Source organism: Pteropus vampyrus, unplaced genomic scaffold (assembly GCF_000151845.1).
Source record: "Pteropus vampyrus isolate Shadow unplaced genomic scaffold, Pvam_2.0 Scaffold444, whole genome shotgun sequence".
NCBI classification, from domain to species: domain Eukaryota; kingdom Metazoa; phylum Chordata; class Mammalia; order Chiroptera; family Pteropodidae; genus Pteropus; species Pteropus vampyrus.
In genome coordinates this window covers 865226-881372 of record NW_011889225.1, presented here as the reverse complement: position 1 = coordinate 881372, position 16147 = coordinate 865226, and the positions used below count along the sequence as shown (strand labels likewise).

The following is a 16147-nucleotide window of genomic DNA, read 5'->3' as shown; positions in this document are numbered from 1 at the left end:
AAAACTCTCAGTTGGGTATTCAGAACCAGCACATAGTAGGGAAAAGCACTGGCCTTCTCTGTTGACCGCTCATCTCCATTGGAACCACAAATCAACCACCAAAAAAATCATTTTAGAGAAGCAACTTTTTGTGAGCCGATTCCATTTGGCCTATGGCTTGGGAAATCTGGAGCTGAGCCCTGGAAACAGACTGGTCTTTATCAAACTGGCAAATGCCTTTTCCCTGGACATACAGAGAAGAGAGTGCTATGCAGGAATATGCAGGGACTATTATCCACATCCACCCTCAACTTTACTAGGATTTACTACAGCAGGATTGGATACTATGGACTTGGGGACACCACTAGATTTGGGTGTTTTTTTTGTGTGTGTATTTTTGTTTTTCATATGAACTCTTAATATCCTTTTGGTGTTTGCTAACTTCCTGATTTCAGAGGCATTATCCAGTATAAGATATCAATTGCTTTCTTTCTCCATTCTTAGCATGAAGTCAAATTCTAATAAAAAATGCAACCATGAGAGGGACAGTTATTAAATGGAGAAAATGAAAATAAGGACCAAAATAGCAGGCTCTGGCCATTTATCAGTTTTATTGTTTGAAGAAGCTTCCCTTCCAGAGCACTGCCTAATTTGGAAGCAGTGCTACAAAAATTAGTCAGTGATCTGTACAAGTGTTTCAGAAGGCAGAACAATCAGAAAAGAAAACGAGGGCAGATAAGGCCAGACGGCCTGAGCTTTAAACTAATAGCTACAGAATTGGTTATTAACGGCATATCTTCCAGAATAGGATTGAAATCATATTATAACACCCTTGTAACCAACCTGATCTTGTTTTATAGTAAGATAATGTTTATGTGTTTTGATGTTATTTGTTATTAAGCCATTGTTAAGTCAATATAAACTATCACCCAAAACTGAAGATTTTGCTATTATGAATATTAAATACTAGTTTTCTTAGTAATACATAAACATTGGGAAAATTATCTCATTTTAAAAGACCTTACAAAAGATGTTCTACATTGCTATCAATGGCAACACCATGCTTTGTATATTTTATACCTAAATTTTCAATTTTCCATCAGTATTTCAAAATCTTGGCATTTCTTTTAAAGGCCAGATATAAATATGATGACTGTTTATGAAACCTGCCGATGTTTTATAAAGTTCATAAGATCTTATCACAAAAAGCAAAATACTACTTTAAGATTGTCTTTTTTATAATATAGACTCATATACAGTAGACGATGGCACATACAGTGTAGTTATAATGTAATTTAGTAACATTTATTATATAATATAAGGAAAAATGGCAGAAAAATGCACATCTATTTTTAGAGTTATGCATTGTGGAAAATTGTGAGTCTGAGACAAAATCTACTCTGGTGAAAACACTGTAGAAACATATTTAAAATGAGCAAAACATTGAGTGATGTTATCAAGTCTTTCTATTTGCAGAGACTGTGAGCCCGGAGAGATTTTTTCTTTTTTGTTGAGATTTCGATGTGATATATTAATGTGAACAGTCTCTGTCACTGTTGGTGAAAATATAAACTGGCCCAGCTTCATTAGAAAACATTATGATCATACTAATTTTAAAAATCTTAAAAATGTATATACCTTTTGACTTACCACTTCTTCAATGGAAAACATAGTCATATTCATCAAGGATCTTAAATTGTGCACAGTATTAGAACTAGTATTCCCACTTCTAAAAATGTGACTCAAGAAAATAATCAGAGAAGAGTTGAAAGATAAAGATGTTTATCTCAATGTTATTTATATTATTTATGTTAGAAAGAAAATAAAAATATTTAAATGTAAAATAAACGGGTAGTCATTAAATAAATTATAATATTTCCAAACAATGGAATATCACATAGCCAGTAAACATTATGTATCATGATCTTAATGAGGGGAAAATAATAAAAGCAATAAGTGAAACAAAGTATTTAGAAAGGTAAATACCATATGATTTCACTTATATGCGGTATCTAAGGAACAAAAAGAACAAACTAATCGAAAACAGACTCGCGAATGTAGTGGACAATTTGGTGACGGACAGAGGGGAGCGGGGCTGGAGGGCTGGGAGAATGCGGTGAAGGGTTAAAGAAGTACAAATTAGTAGGTGATAGTGGGGCATGGGGATGGGGAGCACAGCAGAGGGAATGCAGTTAGCATTAATATGATGGCTAAGTGAAGGGTCAGGGGAGGGAGGGAGCAACTGGGGAAATCATTTTATGAAATATAAAGATGTCTAACCAATGTACTGTATACTTGAAACTAATTTAAATAAATAAATTTTAAAAAATAAAAAATAAATAAGTGAAACAAGGAGTTAAAAACTACATAAATTCAAAACTTTTATTTTAGAATAACTATTATTATAGGAGATAAATAAAATACTGAAAGGTGGCATACCAAAATTTTAACAATGGTTATCTCTGAACAGTGATTTTAATGTTCTTTTTATACTTTTTCAAACTTACTACCATGAGCATATATTATTTTCTATAATCAAGTAAAGAAGTCTAGACACTGCTGTGCATACCTTATGATGGCTTTGACCGCAAATCTGACCACTGTGGAGAGCAAGAACAGTGGAGTGACCAAGATATGAAAAAGAGACAGTGAAGCAAAGGCCTCTGCAGGTTTTAGATTGTTCCCACTGGCATAGGCATGGGTCACAAATGTCTGTGTAAAGAAAGAATTTCTTTAAAGAAAGATGGAGAAAATTTCACAAATGCTTACATTCAATTTACACACCTAACATTCTGCTCTGCCAATATGTCCATTGCAACTATGAAAATAATTATTTTATCCAAATTACTCCCTAAAAAAATAATACCTGCTATTTTGGTAGAGTACTTAATGGTATACATTTAATCTAGCAGTAAACTTGTAAGTAGGGCAAAACAGATTCTATTTACAGATTTGAAAACCGACTTCTGTCAAATTACTGAGTAGAGGGAATAACAGTGAGGAGATTCTTAACAACTAGCCAGGCTCTTTTCAATCAATTCTAAATTTTCTAAAAGAAAAAGAGAACGTATATTCCACTGTTTTCAGGTCCCTACTGTGGACCTTTACTAAAATTGCCAACATTGGTGTCCAATGAAGACTTACTTAAATTTCTGGGTTTGTAATTTAAGTTTGAAACAGAATGTAAATATTTAACATTTTCTGGTTATTGAACCAGCATTTTCCTGTTTTAAGAATATCCACAACCAGGTCATGGAGAATAGAAAAGTTAGTTCTCAACTACTGTTAAATTTGTTCCCAGGGCACATTTGGCAATGTCTAGGGATATTTTTGACTGTCATGATCAGGGGGTACTAATGGCATCTAATAGATAAAAGCCACAGATACTACTAAACATCCTAATGCTGAGACAGGCTCTTCAACAAAGAATTATCTGGGCCAAAATATCTATAGTGCCATGGTCAAGAAACCCTAAATTAGAACTATTGGAATAGAAACTGCAAAAAGAAAACTGGCAGAGGTGATGTAATATTTATTACCACCCACACACTCTGGTTCATAAATCACTTCTAAACACTGATTTAGCTCCATGTTTAAAATAAGGAAAAAGTGTCTTACGGCAAGAACAGCTGCTATGGGAATTGCTGCATTCATGAAGACTGTGGAAGGAAATCAAATACATTAGTTTCGCTGAAGTGTGAAACATTTTCAGTAACTTAAATTAATCAGCTATTATTACTTTAACTTTTCCCGAAGACAGGAAGGACCAAGTGCATTAAATAGCCTCTTGTCAGGAGTTCACAAACATTTCCCAGTTGGTATTTCTTTGTTCGCAGTTGTATGAGATCCCACACATTAGCCTTAACCAGAAAATGTTTTTCTTTACTGAAAATTTATTTTTTTGTGAAATGTTACAAGTAGAAAAATTCACATAAAATAATCCTTTAATGATGCAAGTTATTAGAATTTAACAAATGTGCATTCTTGAGAGTACTTACAATCTATATTTTATTTGGTCTACTAAACTAACATAAATATATGAAAATTGGGTTGTTATACAAATTAAAAACAAGAATTTGAGATCACTTCAAGTTCTAGCAGTAATATTAATTTTTACTCATAGACCTTTTGCTTAATAAAATAACTTCATATCCTGGGCCCTCTGCTTGTTAAATATCTCTCCAGGAATATATTGCACTATCATTTGATAGGCATGATATGCATAACTGAAACAAGGGAAACTCATATTTTAGGCTAAAATACTAGCATTTGGAAGTCATAGTAAAAATTAAAAGCCAAGTTGATGATTTTCAATTATATTTTTCATAAACCATAGAATTTTATGAACTGAGGACCATAAGATTAAATGAATTGTTGGTAACAGAGCCAGGCAATGGCAGAGTGAGAATTAGAATCTAGTTTTCATGACACTCAGGAAAAAGTCTGCCCAAAAATCATCAGCAGCTCTCACGATCCACTCTCATGAACTCTCCTAACAACTGTAAACAGAATCAGTTTGTGCTTTTGCAGGTCCAGACGTGGCTTAGTTCAAGCTCTTAACTACCAAGAACACTGTACTTAATGAAATCATAAAACTTGAAAGTGGTCTAACTGAAACTTTCCACCACTGACTCAAGAATTCCTACTGCATATCATAAATGTGAGTGTGCATTTTTACTCTCATGACTTATTTTTCTCTCCTAGTATGACCTCTTCTGTACCCTCTCCTTTTATATCTGAGTTTTAAATACCAATCCAAATCTCATGTCTGGAGACAAACGGGGTTAACAACCCACCTCTGCTATTTAGTAGGTGAATGATTTGGGGAAGGAAGTTCAAATTACTTAAGCTCTCCAACTCAATCTTCAGATATCTAAAATTGAGTTAATAACAATTTAAATCATTGGGCTGTTGTGAGGATTAAATGAGATGTTATTTGTAAAATCACGGCAATAATTGGTTGAATATCTCAATATATTTTGTTGTTTTTATTATTGTTATTAGTAGTACTACTAATAGTAGTATCTTCATCATTATGATTATTATTTCTTGCTGATCTGTCCTCCCTATGAAAATTTCAGTCCACTGCAGAGAGGAATGTATTGTGCGAGCCATCAGCTTACACTTACTATTATACATATAAGTAGATAATCAATCATTCTATCTTCCAGCATTCTGATACCATATTAGCAGTAGAACACAGCTGAAATATCCTTCCCATTTCATTTTTAAAGTGTTAGAGTTAGAATAAATGAGCTATATAAACCAAATATTTTCTCTAAATCCAGTTCACAAAAGAAGTATTTATAATCTCTAAAAACTAAAGGAGTTTAAAATTCAAGAGGAAACAATATATAAAACTCCAAAACTTTAAGTTGTTAAAAAGGCTTGGGAACAATAGAGATGAGCGAAACTGATACACAAACCAAATCAAATATCAGTGGGAGTATACTGGCTAAGTTCATAAGAATTTTACTAACATAAACTCATTATTCTTGAGAGTACTCAGTGTCACTCTTTGAGGAAAAAAACAACAATGTTTTTGTAACAATTGCTTTTTAAAAATTAGAGTTGAGGATAAAAGCGCTCTGTATTTAAAAGTTCTTGAAAATATATTGGAAAAGAAAGTTTCATGTGAATGCAGATTGGTTTCTTTCACTTGAAAACGCTGACATTTTTTTCTCCTCAATTTTCAAAACTGGCATTTTAAGTACAATCTTCAAGAAAATACAATACCATGAGTTCCAAAGAAACAAGTAAGACAACTGCAGATAATTTTTAAGGCTCTTTGAGAATAAAAAGATTAATAGTAAATACAGTTGAATGAATTTATATACATAAATTTTTACTGAAAACCCACTATCCATCCCAACTGTAACTGATAAGAAGGTTTTGATTCCCAGTATTACTATCATCACCATCTCCATCTTCCTATAGAGTAGGAAGCCCAGGATTTCAAATGCAAAGTAACATGGGAAAGACACACAACTTGTAAGGAATCAAATTCAGGTCTACTTAACTCTAAGCCTGTGCTAACCCTATTCTTTAATTTAAATAGCTCATGTGGCCAGTAGCTATTGGACATCACATATGTTCAAAATAAATGGGCTTTGTCTGATTACTAGAATGTCTCAACGATAACAACGTAAACTCAGGGTTTTGGGGTGATCCTTAGAGCAACAGCAACTTACTGGAGAGTGATGTATAAAGGGCAAAGGTTTTGAGACTGGATAGTTCTTTCATTCTTGTTTCTTCTACACTTTTGCAAAAGATATGTTCCCAGGCGTACAACTTTAGAAGTTTGATGCCTTTCAATATTTCATTTGTTTTCTTCAGTCTTTCAGTGGAATAATCCTGTAAAACAAATGAATAAAAAACAATGCAAGCGTCATCCAACCGAATCAGAGCGGCAGGCCCATGTAAGAGACAAGTATTAAGATCTCGATTGCTGCCTGGCTCTGCCACTAATTATAGCTATGAGATACCCAGAAGTTATGCTTCATTCTCCAAGTTTAAAATGAAAAGTTTTAATTAGATGACCTCAAATTTCTTTCCACCTAAAAACTTTTATATCACTGTTGTTTTGGTTTAAATAAAAGCAGTTTCATACATTTGACACGATTTCCTTGAATAATGTCTGCAAATAATATATATATAAATTTAGAGAAGTAATAAAGAGATTTCCAATGGCTTCCTTTCTAATATGTAAATCATTTGATTCTCCTCTCAGCACCCTCACTCATATTAAGAAGAGAAACAATGAATTTAAGAAAAGTTAGTTTGCTTCTCTTCTGGAAATGTGAGGGTACAATGTTGTGGGTGTTCATGCTGTGTCTTCATAATAGTTATTGAAACTGGTCCTATTATCTTTAATAAAATATTTCTACAAATTTCTTCATAAGTTCTTATTTAAGGCCTAAATTAGATTTACTGATTACTAACAACTTGAATTAGCTGTAGAGAGATTTGCAGCAGACACAAAAGCCTCAATTTAGTCAACTGTTTCAGCTTCTTCTACCACCAAATATTATCTTAGAATGGCTAATAAGGCACCTTATGACCTGTGAATTATCAACAGAGCTGTAGAGTGGCAAAAGGCAGCTGGAAAGAAGCAAAAGTAGCCTGTTTTTTTATTCATCTTTTTGTCTTTCGGGGTCTTAGATGCCTGTCAAATGACTGTTAATGAGAGAATGAATATAGTTTGAAAGGCTAAGTGAAAGATGTTTGAGGACAGTCATGTCTCTACTCTATTCATGTCGTGGAGTAAAGAGGGTAGAAGGCTCAAACAAAAATAACGAGTAACCTCACCAGAAGCAGTAGAAAAACAAGTGATAAAAATCACTTTCGTGACAAGCGACTTGCCTGTGGCAGTAGAAACACAAGCTTGGGAAATGATTCTGTCAGTGACAGCATCCCTATATTTTATGCCTGGTTTACAGACAGCTGTGCTCATATTTTATCAAACTTTATTTCTAAACATGCAGTCAACAATTTTATCATTTGCAAATATTCCTTTAAATGAAGATAATTCTTGCTAAAAATTTTCATGGCAAATCGAAGCCAGAAAGAATCAATAATTGAGCTTTCTATTGCTTGTCAAATTGACCACAAACATATTCAGCCAGAGCATCTGCCACTGAAACATTTCAGAATAATTCCATAGGTCATCACGTGGTTTGATTCAACCCTATGGAAACTGAATTTCAGAAGTACCAAACCTGACCGTTTATTTGGTCCTTGATCCATTTCTCCCATGTCAATAATTGACATCCAATGGCCTCAAAGTACACTTTAGTGTATTTCTCTAGGCAAGTGATCTAGAAGAAGAGTCAAAGTCTCATCACGTCATGGCACTTAAAAACATCAGGAACTGTGACTTTGGTATTTTGAGTCTAAGACCATTAGGTCTTAGGTTTCAAATCCTCTTTTAAAAATTGTTTTATAATGCAGAAAATACATATTCACTATTTAAGAATGAAATAAAATATAATGATTTCCAAATAATCCTGAGTGGTATGTTTTCATTTCCTATATTTTAAAAATGAAACAACACTACTCGATTTTCCTAATAGAGTTTCCAAAAGATGTTACTTACAAGAGTGCTCTTCTGAGCCTCGGCCAACTTTGTAGCAATGAAGTACTGAATTGGCGCAAGGAGCACAATGACAGCTGCACCAACCAATGCACTTGATCCAAGTAAATTATAGAGCAGAATCACTCCCATTATGATCTAGGAAGAAAACATGTGGAAAAGGGGGAAATAAATGAGGGTATGGAGACCACTGCATGAAAGGAAAATTTTCAGTGAACATACAGTATTTATTAATTACTATATTGGGTTTATTTAGAAGTCAACTCAGCTGTGACAGTGAGTTTTACTATGATTTATTTTGGGAAAGCTACGTAGTGGAAATTTATTTTTAGTATGATGATTTGTACAACTGGTGTCAAACCAATTTATTGCATGAAGTTGCACAGTGGTCTCATGATGCTTCTGACCTTCTAAAGCTGTCTTCAAATTTTTAAAAGGACATGATGTTTTTCTTGAAAATATTGTAACCCACGATAAATTTGACATTCCATTTTCTCTTGGAATTGTATTAGCTTTTCAAAGTTGGGAGGAAGAAAAGTAGGGGGCAGCATCATAATATAAGTGAATACTGGACAGTTATTTGTGGACTAAAAAAAAGACCCAAGCTCCTCGCCTCCTCAATGTCCCCAAAAGTCTCTCAATGAAAAGAGGCCTAGGCCTAACCAGAGCTGAAGAAGCTCAAGCTGGTGAGCCATCTTACCTCACTGTCCTTTTAAAATTTATTTTCTCAAATCCAGTTCTGACCCACTTAGATCTACCTTCTCTGGATTGTCAGTTTCTTCTTCATTTTTTTCTCTGAAAAATTTTTTCCTAGTAGTTCAGCTTATCATAGCTCAAAATGTCAACTAATGAACTGTATCCATGCAGTTAAAGCATTTAACCCATGGTTATATGTCAATGTAGAAGCAATGGCACATATTTACTGCCCAATCAGTTAGACTCTCTGGACATTCCAAACAAAATGGAAATTTCCTTAAGTCTACCCATGATGCAGTCATTCAGAGGCAGCCTGGGATTTCAGGTAAGCTAAATTATACCACACAGGCAGCTACCTAGTTGATCTATGTATAAGTACATTATGATAAGATGAGACGAAGCATATTTAAAATCTTATTTGTGCCAAGCATCGTGCATAATAAACACCTTTATTTGACTTGGATTTCCATTAAAAATAAGAAGGAAAACAATAAATTTTAAAACTACCATATTTTCTTTATTATCTATGCATTCTAATAAATGTGGTACACAGGATATAGATGGCAGACTACAAGTAAGATCTACAATTTAAGCTCCATCTTCAGATTCAAACCTTGACATAATTTAAAATAATCAGCATCACGTAGAGGAAAAACTTGAATACATTTCTGTTGCTATTTTTGCCTAATGAGGTAAAAAACAAACAAACAAACAAAAAAACAAAAAAACCTGTGTCTTTACTTGAATGCTCTTTTCCATAGGAAATAGCTAAATAGCCTTCCACTTTGTGTTCCTACCACCTAATAAAGTTTGATATTTTATAACATATCAACTATTGAAACCATGGGATGGATTAAGGTATTTTCTCTAGTTTAGAAATGCTATATGAGTTTGTCAGAATGAAAAAAGCCAAGCCTTGGCTCTGTGACTCGGATGAGTTTGGGCAATAATAATAATTACTGAGTGCCCATGAAATGCCGGGCACTGTGCTAAATGCTTTACACATATTAATTTAGTCTTGACAATTCCAACAACTCTGTGAGGCAGATGCTATTATCATTCCCATTTTACAGTAAAGAAAACTAATATTTTGAGGGGTTAAACCTTTGTAGAAACATGGGGTAGAGCAGATAATTTGAACATAAGCAGCAAAATTCCAAACCCCACGTTCTTCACCTGTCATAGCATTTCTGAGTATCAGCTTCCTTCTCTATAATAAACATTCAAAAAGTTTATCCTTTACTGATAAATACTTTACACTTTTTGTGTTTTATTTCCTCTGCAAATGAGAACCTTACTTATATTGATCTACCTGAACAGGCATGGCCCATAGATTGGGACACAGGAACAAGAACCACATAAGTTGATTGGTTTCATGGCGACCAAGTTATTGATCTGTCCCAGGGTCATCTCACCCATGGATAGATTAGATGTAGAGAGCCTAAGGATTTTATTGTATATCATGGCCTGCAAAAGAAAAAAAAAAAATCCTTGAATTTCTCAATTCAATAATCAACACCATGCTTATTTATTTTCATTGAGAAAAATAACATTTAAATTTTTTGCAGAGGAAAAAAAACTATAATACCATCTTAAGTCATCCATTATTTTCATTTTAGCATAGTTACTGTCAGTCCTCAACTAAATACATTTTTTCTAGCAATATAATAAAAACATATATTCAAATTTAAACAGAAGTTCTAGAACAAATAGAAACAGAAATAAGTGCAAGTTTTCAAAATATTTGTCTTAATATAGTACCGTAAAAGTTATTTTTAATTCAATGGATTTATTAATTAGCTCTATGTTGCTGCCTTCCTTTAAGAACTGGATCTCTGAAAGTGGGTGTCTCCTCCCACACGCTCACAGCACACACTAGGGGCCTGGTGCAACCAGGGTATGGACCATGGCTCCACTGGGGCCCAAATCCAGGACCTTCTGCGTGTAAAGCAGATGTGCTAATCATTATTCTATGGAACCACTCCGCATATGGCATTTTAAAGAAACAGAGACATTCAAAGCTTGTGCATACCAGCAGTGCTCCTCGGAGGTTAATGCCAGTCTCTATGGTTACATAGTAGGAAGCTTGCAAAAATGTCCTTTGCAGAATAAGGGCCAAGAAAAGAAGAACTGCTAGAACATAAGCATTTTCAAGAAATTCCTTTGATGAGAGGGTTTCTGAAATCTTGTCCCGAAAGAGAAAAAAGGCATAAATTAAAACTAGTTTTTTCAAATACCATTTGTACAGTTGGCATTTATTACATGACATGATTTTTAAGTCTAAAAATTCGATGTCTTTCTCTGAAATGAGCCACAGAAAGGTAATTTTGGCTTTTTCTCACAATGTCCACAAAAACAAATACAAATCAGTTTAATGCAAAAAAATCTCAAATTGATCATTAAGATAGTGGAGATGCCTGATTATAGGGTGGGGAAAGGCACATTTTAATTTTTAAAAATATGAGTACATTTTCTACAAAGATATGTTCTACTTTAGTTAAACGGAAAGTAGTAAATGAAGACAGAAGTGAATTTAGACTGTAATTTAGAAGTAGAAACCATGAAACTGATAGCTGGTCAGCAAAACCAATGCGACAAAAATACAATTCCTATAGCCTTATTAATTTAAAATAATTCTACACAGTTACCTTTTTTCCGATTTTCATATATCTTAATTTATATTAATGAAATAAAATATAAATTATAAGCTATGTAACTTGGCTGGTGATTTCATCCACAAGACACTTCCAGTGAAAAAATACAGCTTATAAAAACAGTTGTTTTGATAGGAATATGACTTAGTCACCATAAGGATATACAAAAGTGATCACTTTTTGTTTGCAACAACAGCATATGGTAATTTATTTGTTAGAAGTGAAGGAAAGGTAATACTCTCATAAGTACATCATGTCAATTTGGGCACTCATTTTTTATGGTTTAAGCCCATTAAATTCTACTTCTGGTCCCTTCCTTTTTTATAGAGATATATACAAATGTGTAAGTTCTGTTCCTTCTCAAAAAACACATGGTTAATATGTATAAGGAAAGATAATAGAAGAATTCTACATGAAATTTAGATATCCATATGTAATTAGGCTAGTAGGGACAAAGCATCACAAAAGTGTAGATTCAATGATAAAAATAACTGTTTCACTTCAATAATAATTGAACACTAATATATGCAAGAAACTGAACTATAAGCATTGTAGGCACAAATATGAACTGTTTACAGTAATTGTTTAAAGAGCTTATGACCTAGAGAGATAAGCATATCCAGAAATAATACGCTTCATTATAAATTGCAAGTGCCAATATGAAGTAAACAATGTGTTAGGGGAGTACCAAGGAGAGTCAAATTCCAACTAGGACAATTAGAAAGGCTTCACTGAGAAGGCAGCATTTAATGTGGGCTTTGTAAATGCCTAAAGTTTTAATCAGTGAAGAAAAAATAACAAGAAGTTAGATTGAGAGACTAGAAAATGAAAACTGATTCACTGAGAAATTAACTCCTATCTTAGAAAGAAACTAGAAAGTTCATAATGCAGAATTTAAGAACAGAACAGAAAATATAAGATTATAAATGTATAACAGCCTTCCCAAATAGTATTATAATATCTAATAAAATATCATAATGTGACTTGCCCTTATCATTGTGAATTACAATGGCTTTTATTGTATCAGAAAAAGAAAAATGCACAAATTACAAATCACATCGCTAACATTATTGGTCACAGGTCTCTCAAAAAGTGACTTGGCCACCATCCCTATATATTCATGCATGAAAATTATTTAAATGATTGCTACAAAGAGCAAATAAAATAATCAATGTGAAATTTTCTGGCATAGAGAAAATGCTTATTACATTTTTGTAGTCTCTGAATCTGAGAAAAAAAGTTTTTTGGCCAGATTGATTCAATGAATACATAAACACATGATTTTCTCTACAAGAAAAATTATTGTTTTCCTTTTTAAAAAGCATTCGATTCTCTATAAATAAGACTATTCAAACTGCTCATAAAACTGCATTAAAAAACTAACAATTATAATGAAATCTGCCAGTAATATGTTTCCTTTCAAAAGTACCACAAACTTACTCCTGTTGTGTTATTTGTCCCATTCTGGGTTTCATTCACACGCTGAACTATTCCAGAAATGCAGAGAGGTCCAGCAAAACCCAGTAAGTCGGCAAGATAACGGAATGTACTACTAAGCAGAATTGGTCTCCCAAAGGCTCTGTACATAGCTAGCCATATAGATGGAGTTCGATTTGGATGATCTGCTGCTTTTTTCTGAAAGAAACAAAACCAGATGAATCAAACTAAAATGACCAGAGCAGCAATTAATCTTAATCTCTATGAAAAGTCCTTCTGACATTTCTGATAATGTTTTTAAAGTTGATAAATAACAGTTATTAAGTCCCTTTCAGTATAGTATGCATGATTCTCTATCCTTGCATTCTATGCAAACAGTAGCTACTGAATGCATTTTAATAAAAGAGGAAGACAAAAGAGTTAACCAGGCCAGTTTTTCAAAGACTTTGTATTATTTTTAGTTGTCAAAGGATAACAAAATTTTTAATGCCAAATTAATTTTAATTTCTTTTGATTTGGAAAGTATAAATCTGTCGTGAGTATACTAAATAATACTGTGTGAAAGAGAAGATACTAAAGCACAAAGATAAAGGTTATTGACAGAATAGTCAAGATTTCTGGAGTTATTAGATCACAAGAGAGTCACCGAATTACTACAAGCTAAACAACAGATAATCATCTCATCTTCAAACTCTTTCTCCTCCAGGTATTTTCCATCTCTGTGAATGATAAATACTTTTTGAAGTTACGTTAGACTGTGTTTCTTACTTATTCCTTAAAAAATGCAAAACTGAATTATGGTATATATGCTTAAGCCAACTCATGGCTTCACACATCTATAGTCATTTGCTGAAAAAATTTTAAGACCTGAACAATCATCATAATTACATCTTGGAGAGAAAATGAAGTTTCTTCACTGTGGCAAAGAAGCTAATCCAATACAATAGAGTTCATTTATGCTTTATATTCAACTTTCTGTTAGATGAATAATCTGATTATTTTTTAAAGTTTAAAAGATAAAAAGCATTAACACACCAAGTTCAATCTGATCTGTGTTACAGTAAAGAGCACTCAAAAAGCGTAAGCTATGCTTAGGCTATATTGTTAATCTTCACTCTAGCACAGAAGTATTAAAAACATTATGCAATACTTTTCCCAGAGGTGAAATCTGAGAGATGACTCAGGTTCATTTGTAGTACCATTTCCTGAAATATTAATTTCATAACACACATTTTTACACAAAACAGGGGTCATTTTCATCATTTACCATAAATGCTTTGTTGATCTTAAGTTAGAGCAGCCATAAACTCTATAACTGATTCACCATCTGCATTCCCTTCCCATTTTGTTGTGAATACTCATATTTTTAATCACAATAGTATCTGTAGATGATTGCAATGTAAAATACATCTACCACTGTGGATAACACACAGCATGAAAACAAGATAAATGGAAAATATCCAAGGACTCTCATATTTAAAAATTGTTAAGCAATTATAAATACTCAAAGAAAGTGCCAGAAGAAACTAATTTGGGCAGACATATAGGATGATACATGAGGTGGGTAGATGATGCCTCTTCGTATAATTTATTTTTCCAAGTTTGAAATTCAGAGTCCAAATTTTAGTTAATAATTAAAGGATTTTAGTTTCTTAAAGGAAAGTTATTAATGGATATGACCTATTTTCTCTTTTAATAACAAAATTACTGACGAGATACTTGAAAAAAGACAACAAAAATTTCATCAATTATTAATATTATATGGTAACAAGGATTAGACATACATGATCCCTAAATTTAATTCTTACTTTCCACTTGATCCCAGAGAAAAGACAGTGCTCTCTATATTCCTCCTCATGTATTGATGGGCGACTAACATGACATATTTCTGGTTTATCCTCAGCAGCCCAATTAACATGACTCAAACTATTAAGAAAGACAGATAGAGGAAATCTGTTCTTCCTTAACCATAGATATTATTTTTAAGTTTAGTGCCTTTATATTTAATAGGCCCATTTTCTACAATTATCGACATGAAAAACAGATACTAAATTACCTTTTGTTCTTCATATGCATCTTTCAGGCAAACATAATTTGTTACTGCCCTCATTGCTATTGGTAATTTTCCAATTGCCTTCAGATCAATAGGTTTCTTATGAGCAGATATGATAAGTGTGTTCATCCACCAGTATGTTGCTTTTGACAGTAAATTCACAAATGGTTGAAGGAATCTCACACCCAGATCCTGGAGGTCTTCAGGAGGTTTTACTTTCTGAGGATTCATAAAGAATACATATCTCTGTGGCAAGAAAAATTCCACAGAAAAACAATTAATCCAATTCTTTTCTCACATATTAAAAATAAAATTTTAACCCTTTTTACATTTTCATTTCAGGAGGTCAAAATGTATATTTTCATACCTCTTTCCATCCCTGTCTGAAATATGCTTTAAAATATTTCCCTTTTGTTGTGACTAGATTAACTAGTTGAATTCTGAGACTTTACAATGAATCCACTTGGGGCCAATTGTAAAAAATCAATTATCCCTTTAAAAAATTATTACTAAACATCATTTTTTATATCTTGTAATGGAGTCAACTGAATGAAGATTTCTATATTATTTAGATATTTAAAAATGTGTTATCAACACCACTGTTGTGTCACTCTGTTAATTTGTGGTCTGGCTAATGTCAACGAACTATTCTCCACTATTCGTTATAGCATGTATCTTGCCATTCAAAGCAAATGCAAAGTGCTCTGATAGAAAATGAATATTGAAAAAACAGTCATTAATATGTCACACAATATACCTGGCATCATTATGTGGTAGAAAGTACAATAGATTTGTAATCACAGACCAAATATGAGTCTTGACCATGTTACTTTGGATATATAGCAAGAGTTATAGCTATAGAAGTTTTTTCATCAATGAAATGAGCAAACTAGATTAGATAATCTTTTCATTTTGAAATTTCTAAAAATACACTAGTTTGATTAACCAAAATTTGCTTTAGATTTTTCATGGATGATGGACCTTCCTGATGAAAACAATTTCATCTATAATATGAACTAAGCATAATGTTTAGCACATAACAGGAACTCGATCAATATTTGTGAATGAATAGATTCCAGGGTCATATTGAAATTTCTGGAACATTAATGGTCTGAAACTTAGTGATTAATTCAACTTTATATTTATACACATAGGTGATATATACATTTATTCATCCTCTTAAATATTGATTTCTAGCTGACTGTGATCTTTAATTATTGGGGTCTTTAACTCTAG

At 32.9% G+C, this 16147-nt stretch overlaps 1 protein-coding gene across 1 annotated transcript in view; it reads right to left on the bottom strand.

Moving 5' to 3' along the window:
* The window catches only part of ABCC9 (ATP binding cassette subfamily C member 9), a 120603-nt gene that overhangs the window by 79123 nt on the left and 25333 nt on the right, over nucleotides 1-16147 (bottom strand). Inside the window, 8 exon segments of the mRNA XM_011381579.2 lie at nucleotides 2549-2691; nucleotides 3598-3638; nucleotides 6171-6333; nucleotides 8075-8209; nucleotides 10080-10144; nucleotides 10147-10234; nucleotides 10800-10952; nucleotides 12862-13056. Of these exon segments, the coding sequence (XP_011379881.1) occupies nucleotides 2549-2691; nucleotides 3598-3638; nucleotides 6171-6333; nucleotides 8075-8209; nucleotides 10080-10144; nucleotides 10147-10234; nucleotides 10800-10952; nucleotides 12862-13056 (983 nt within the window).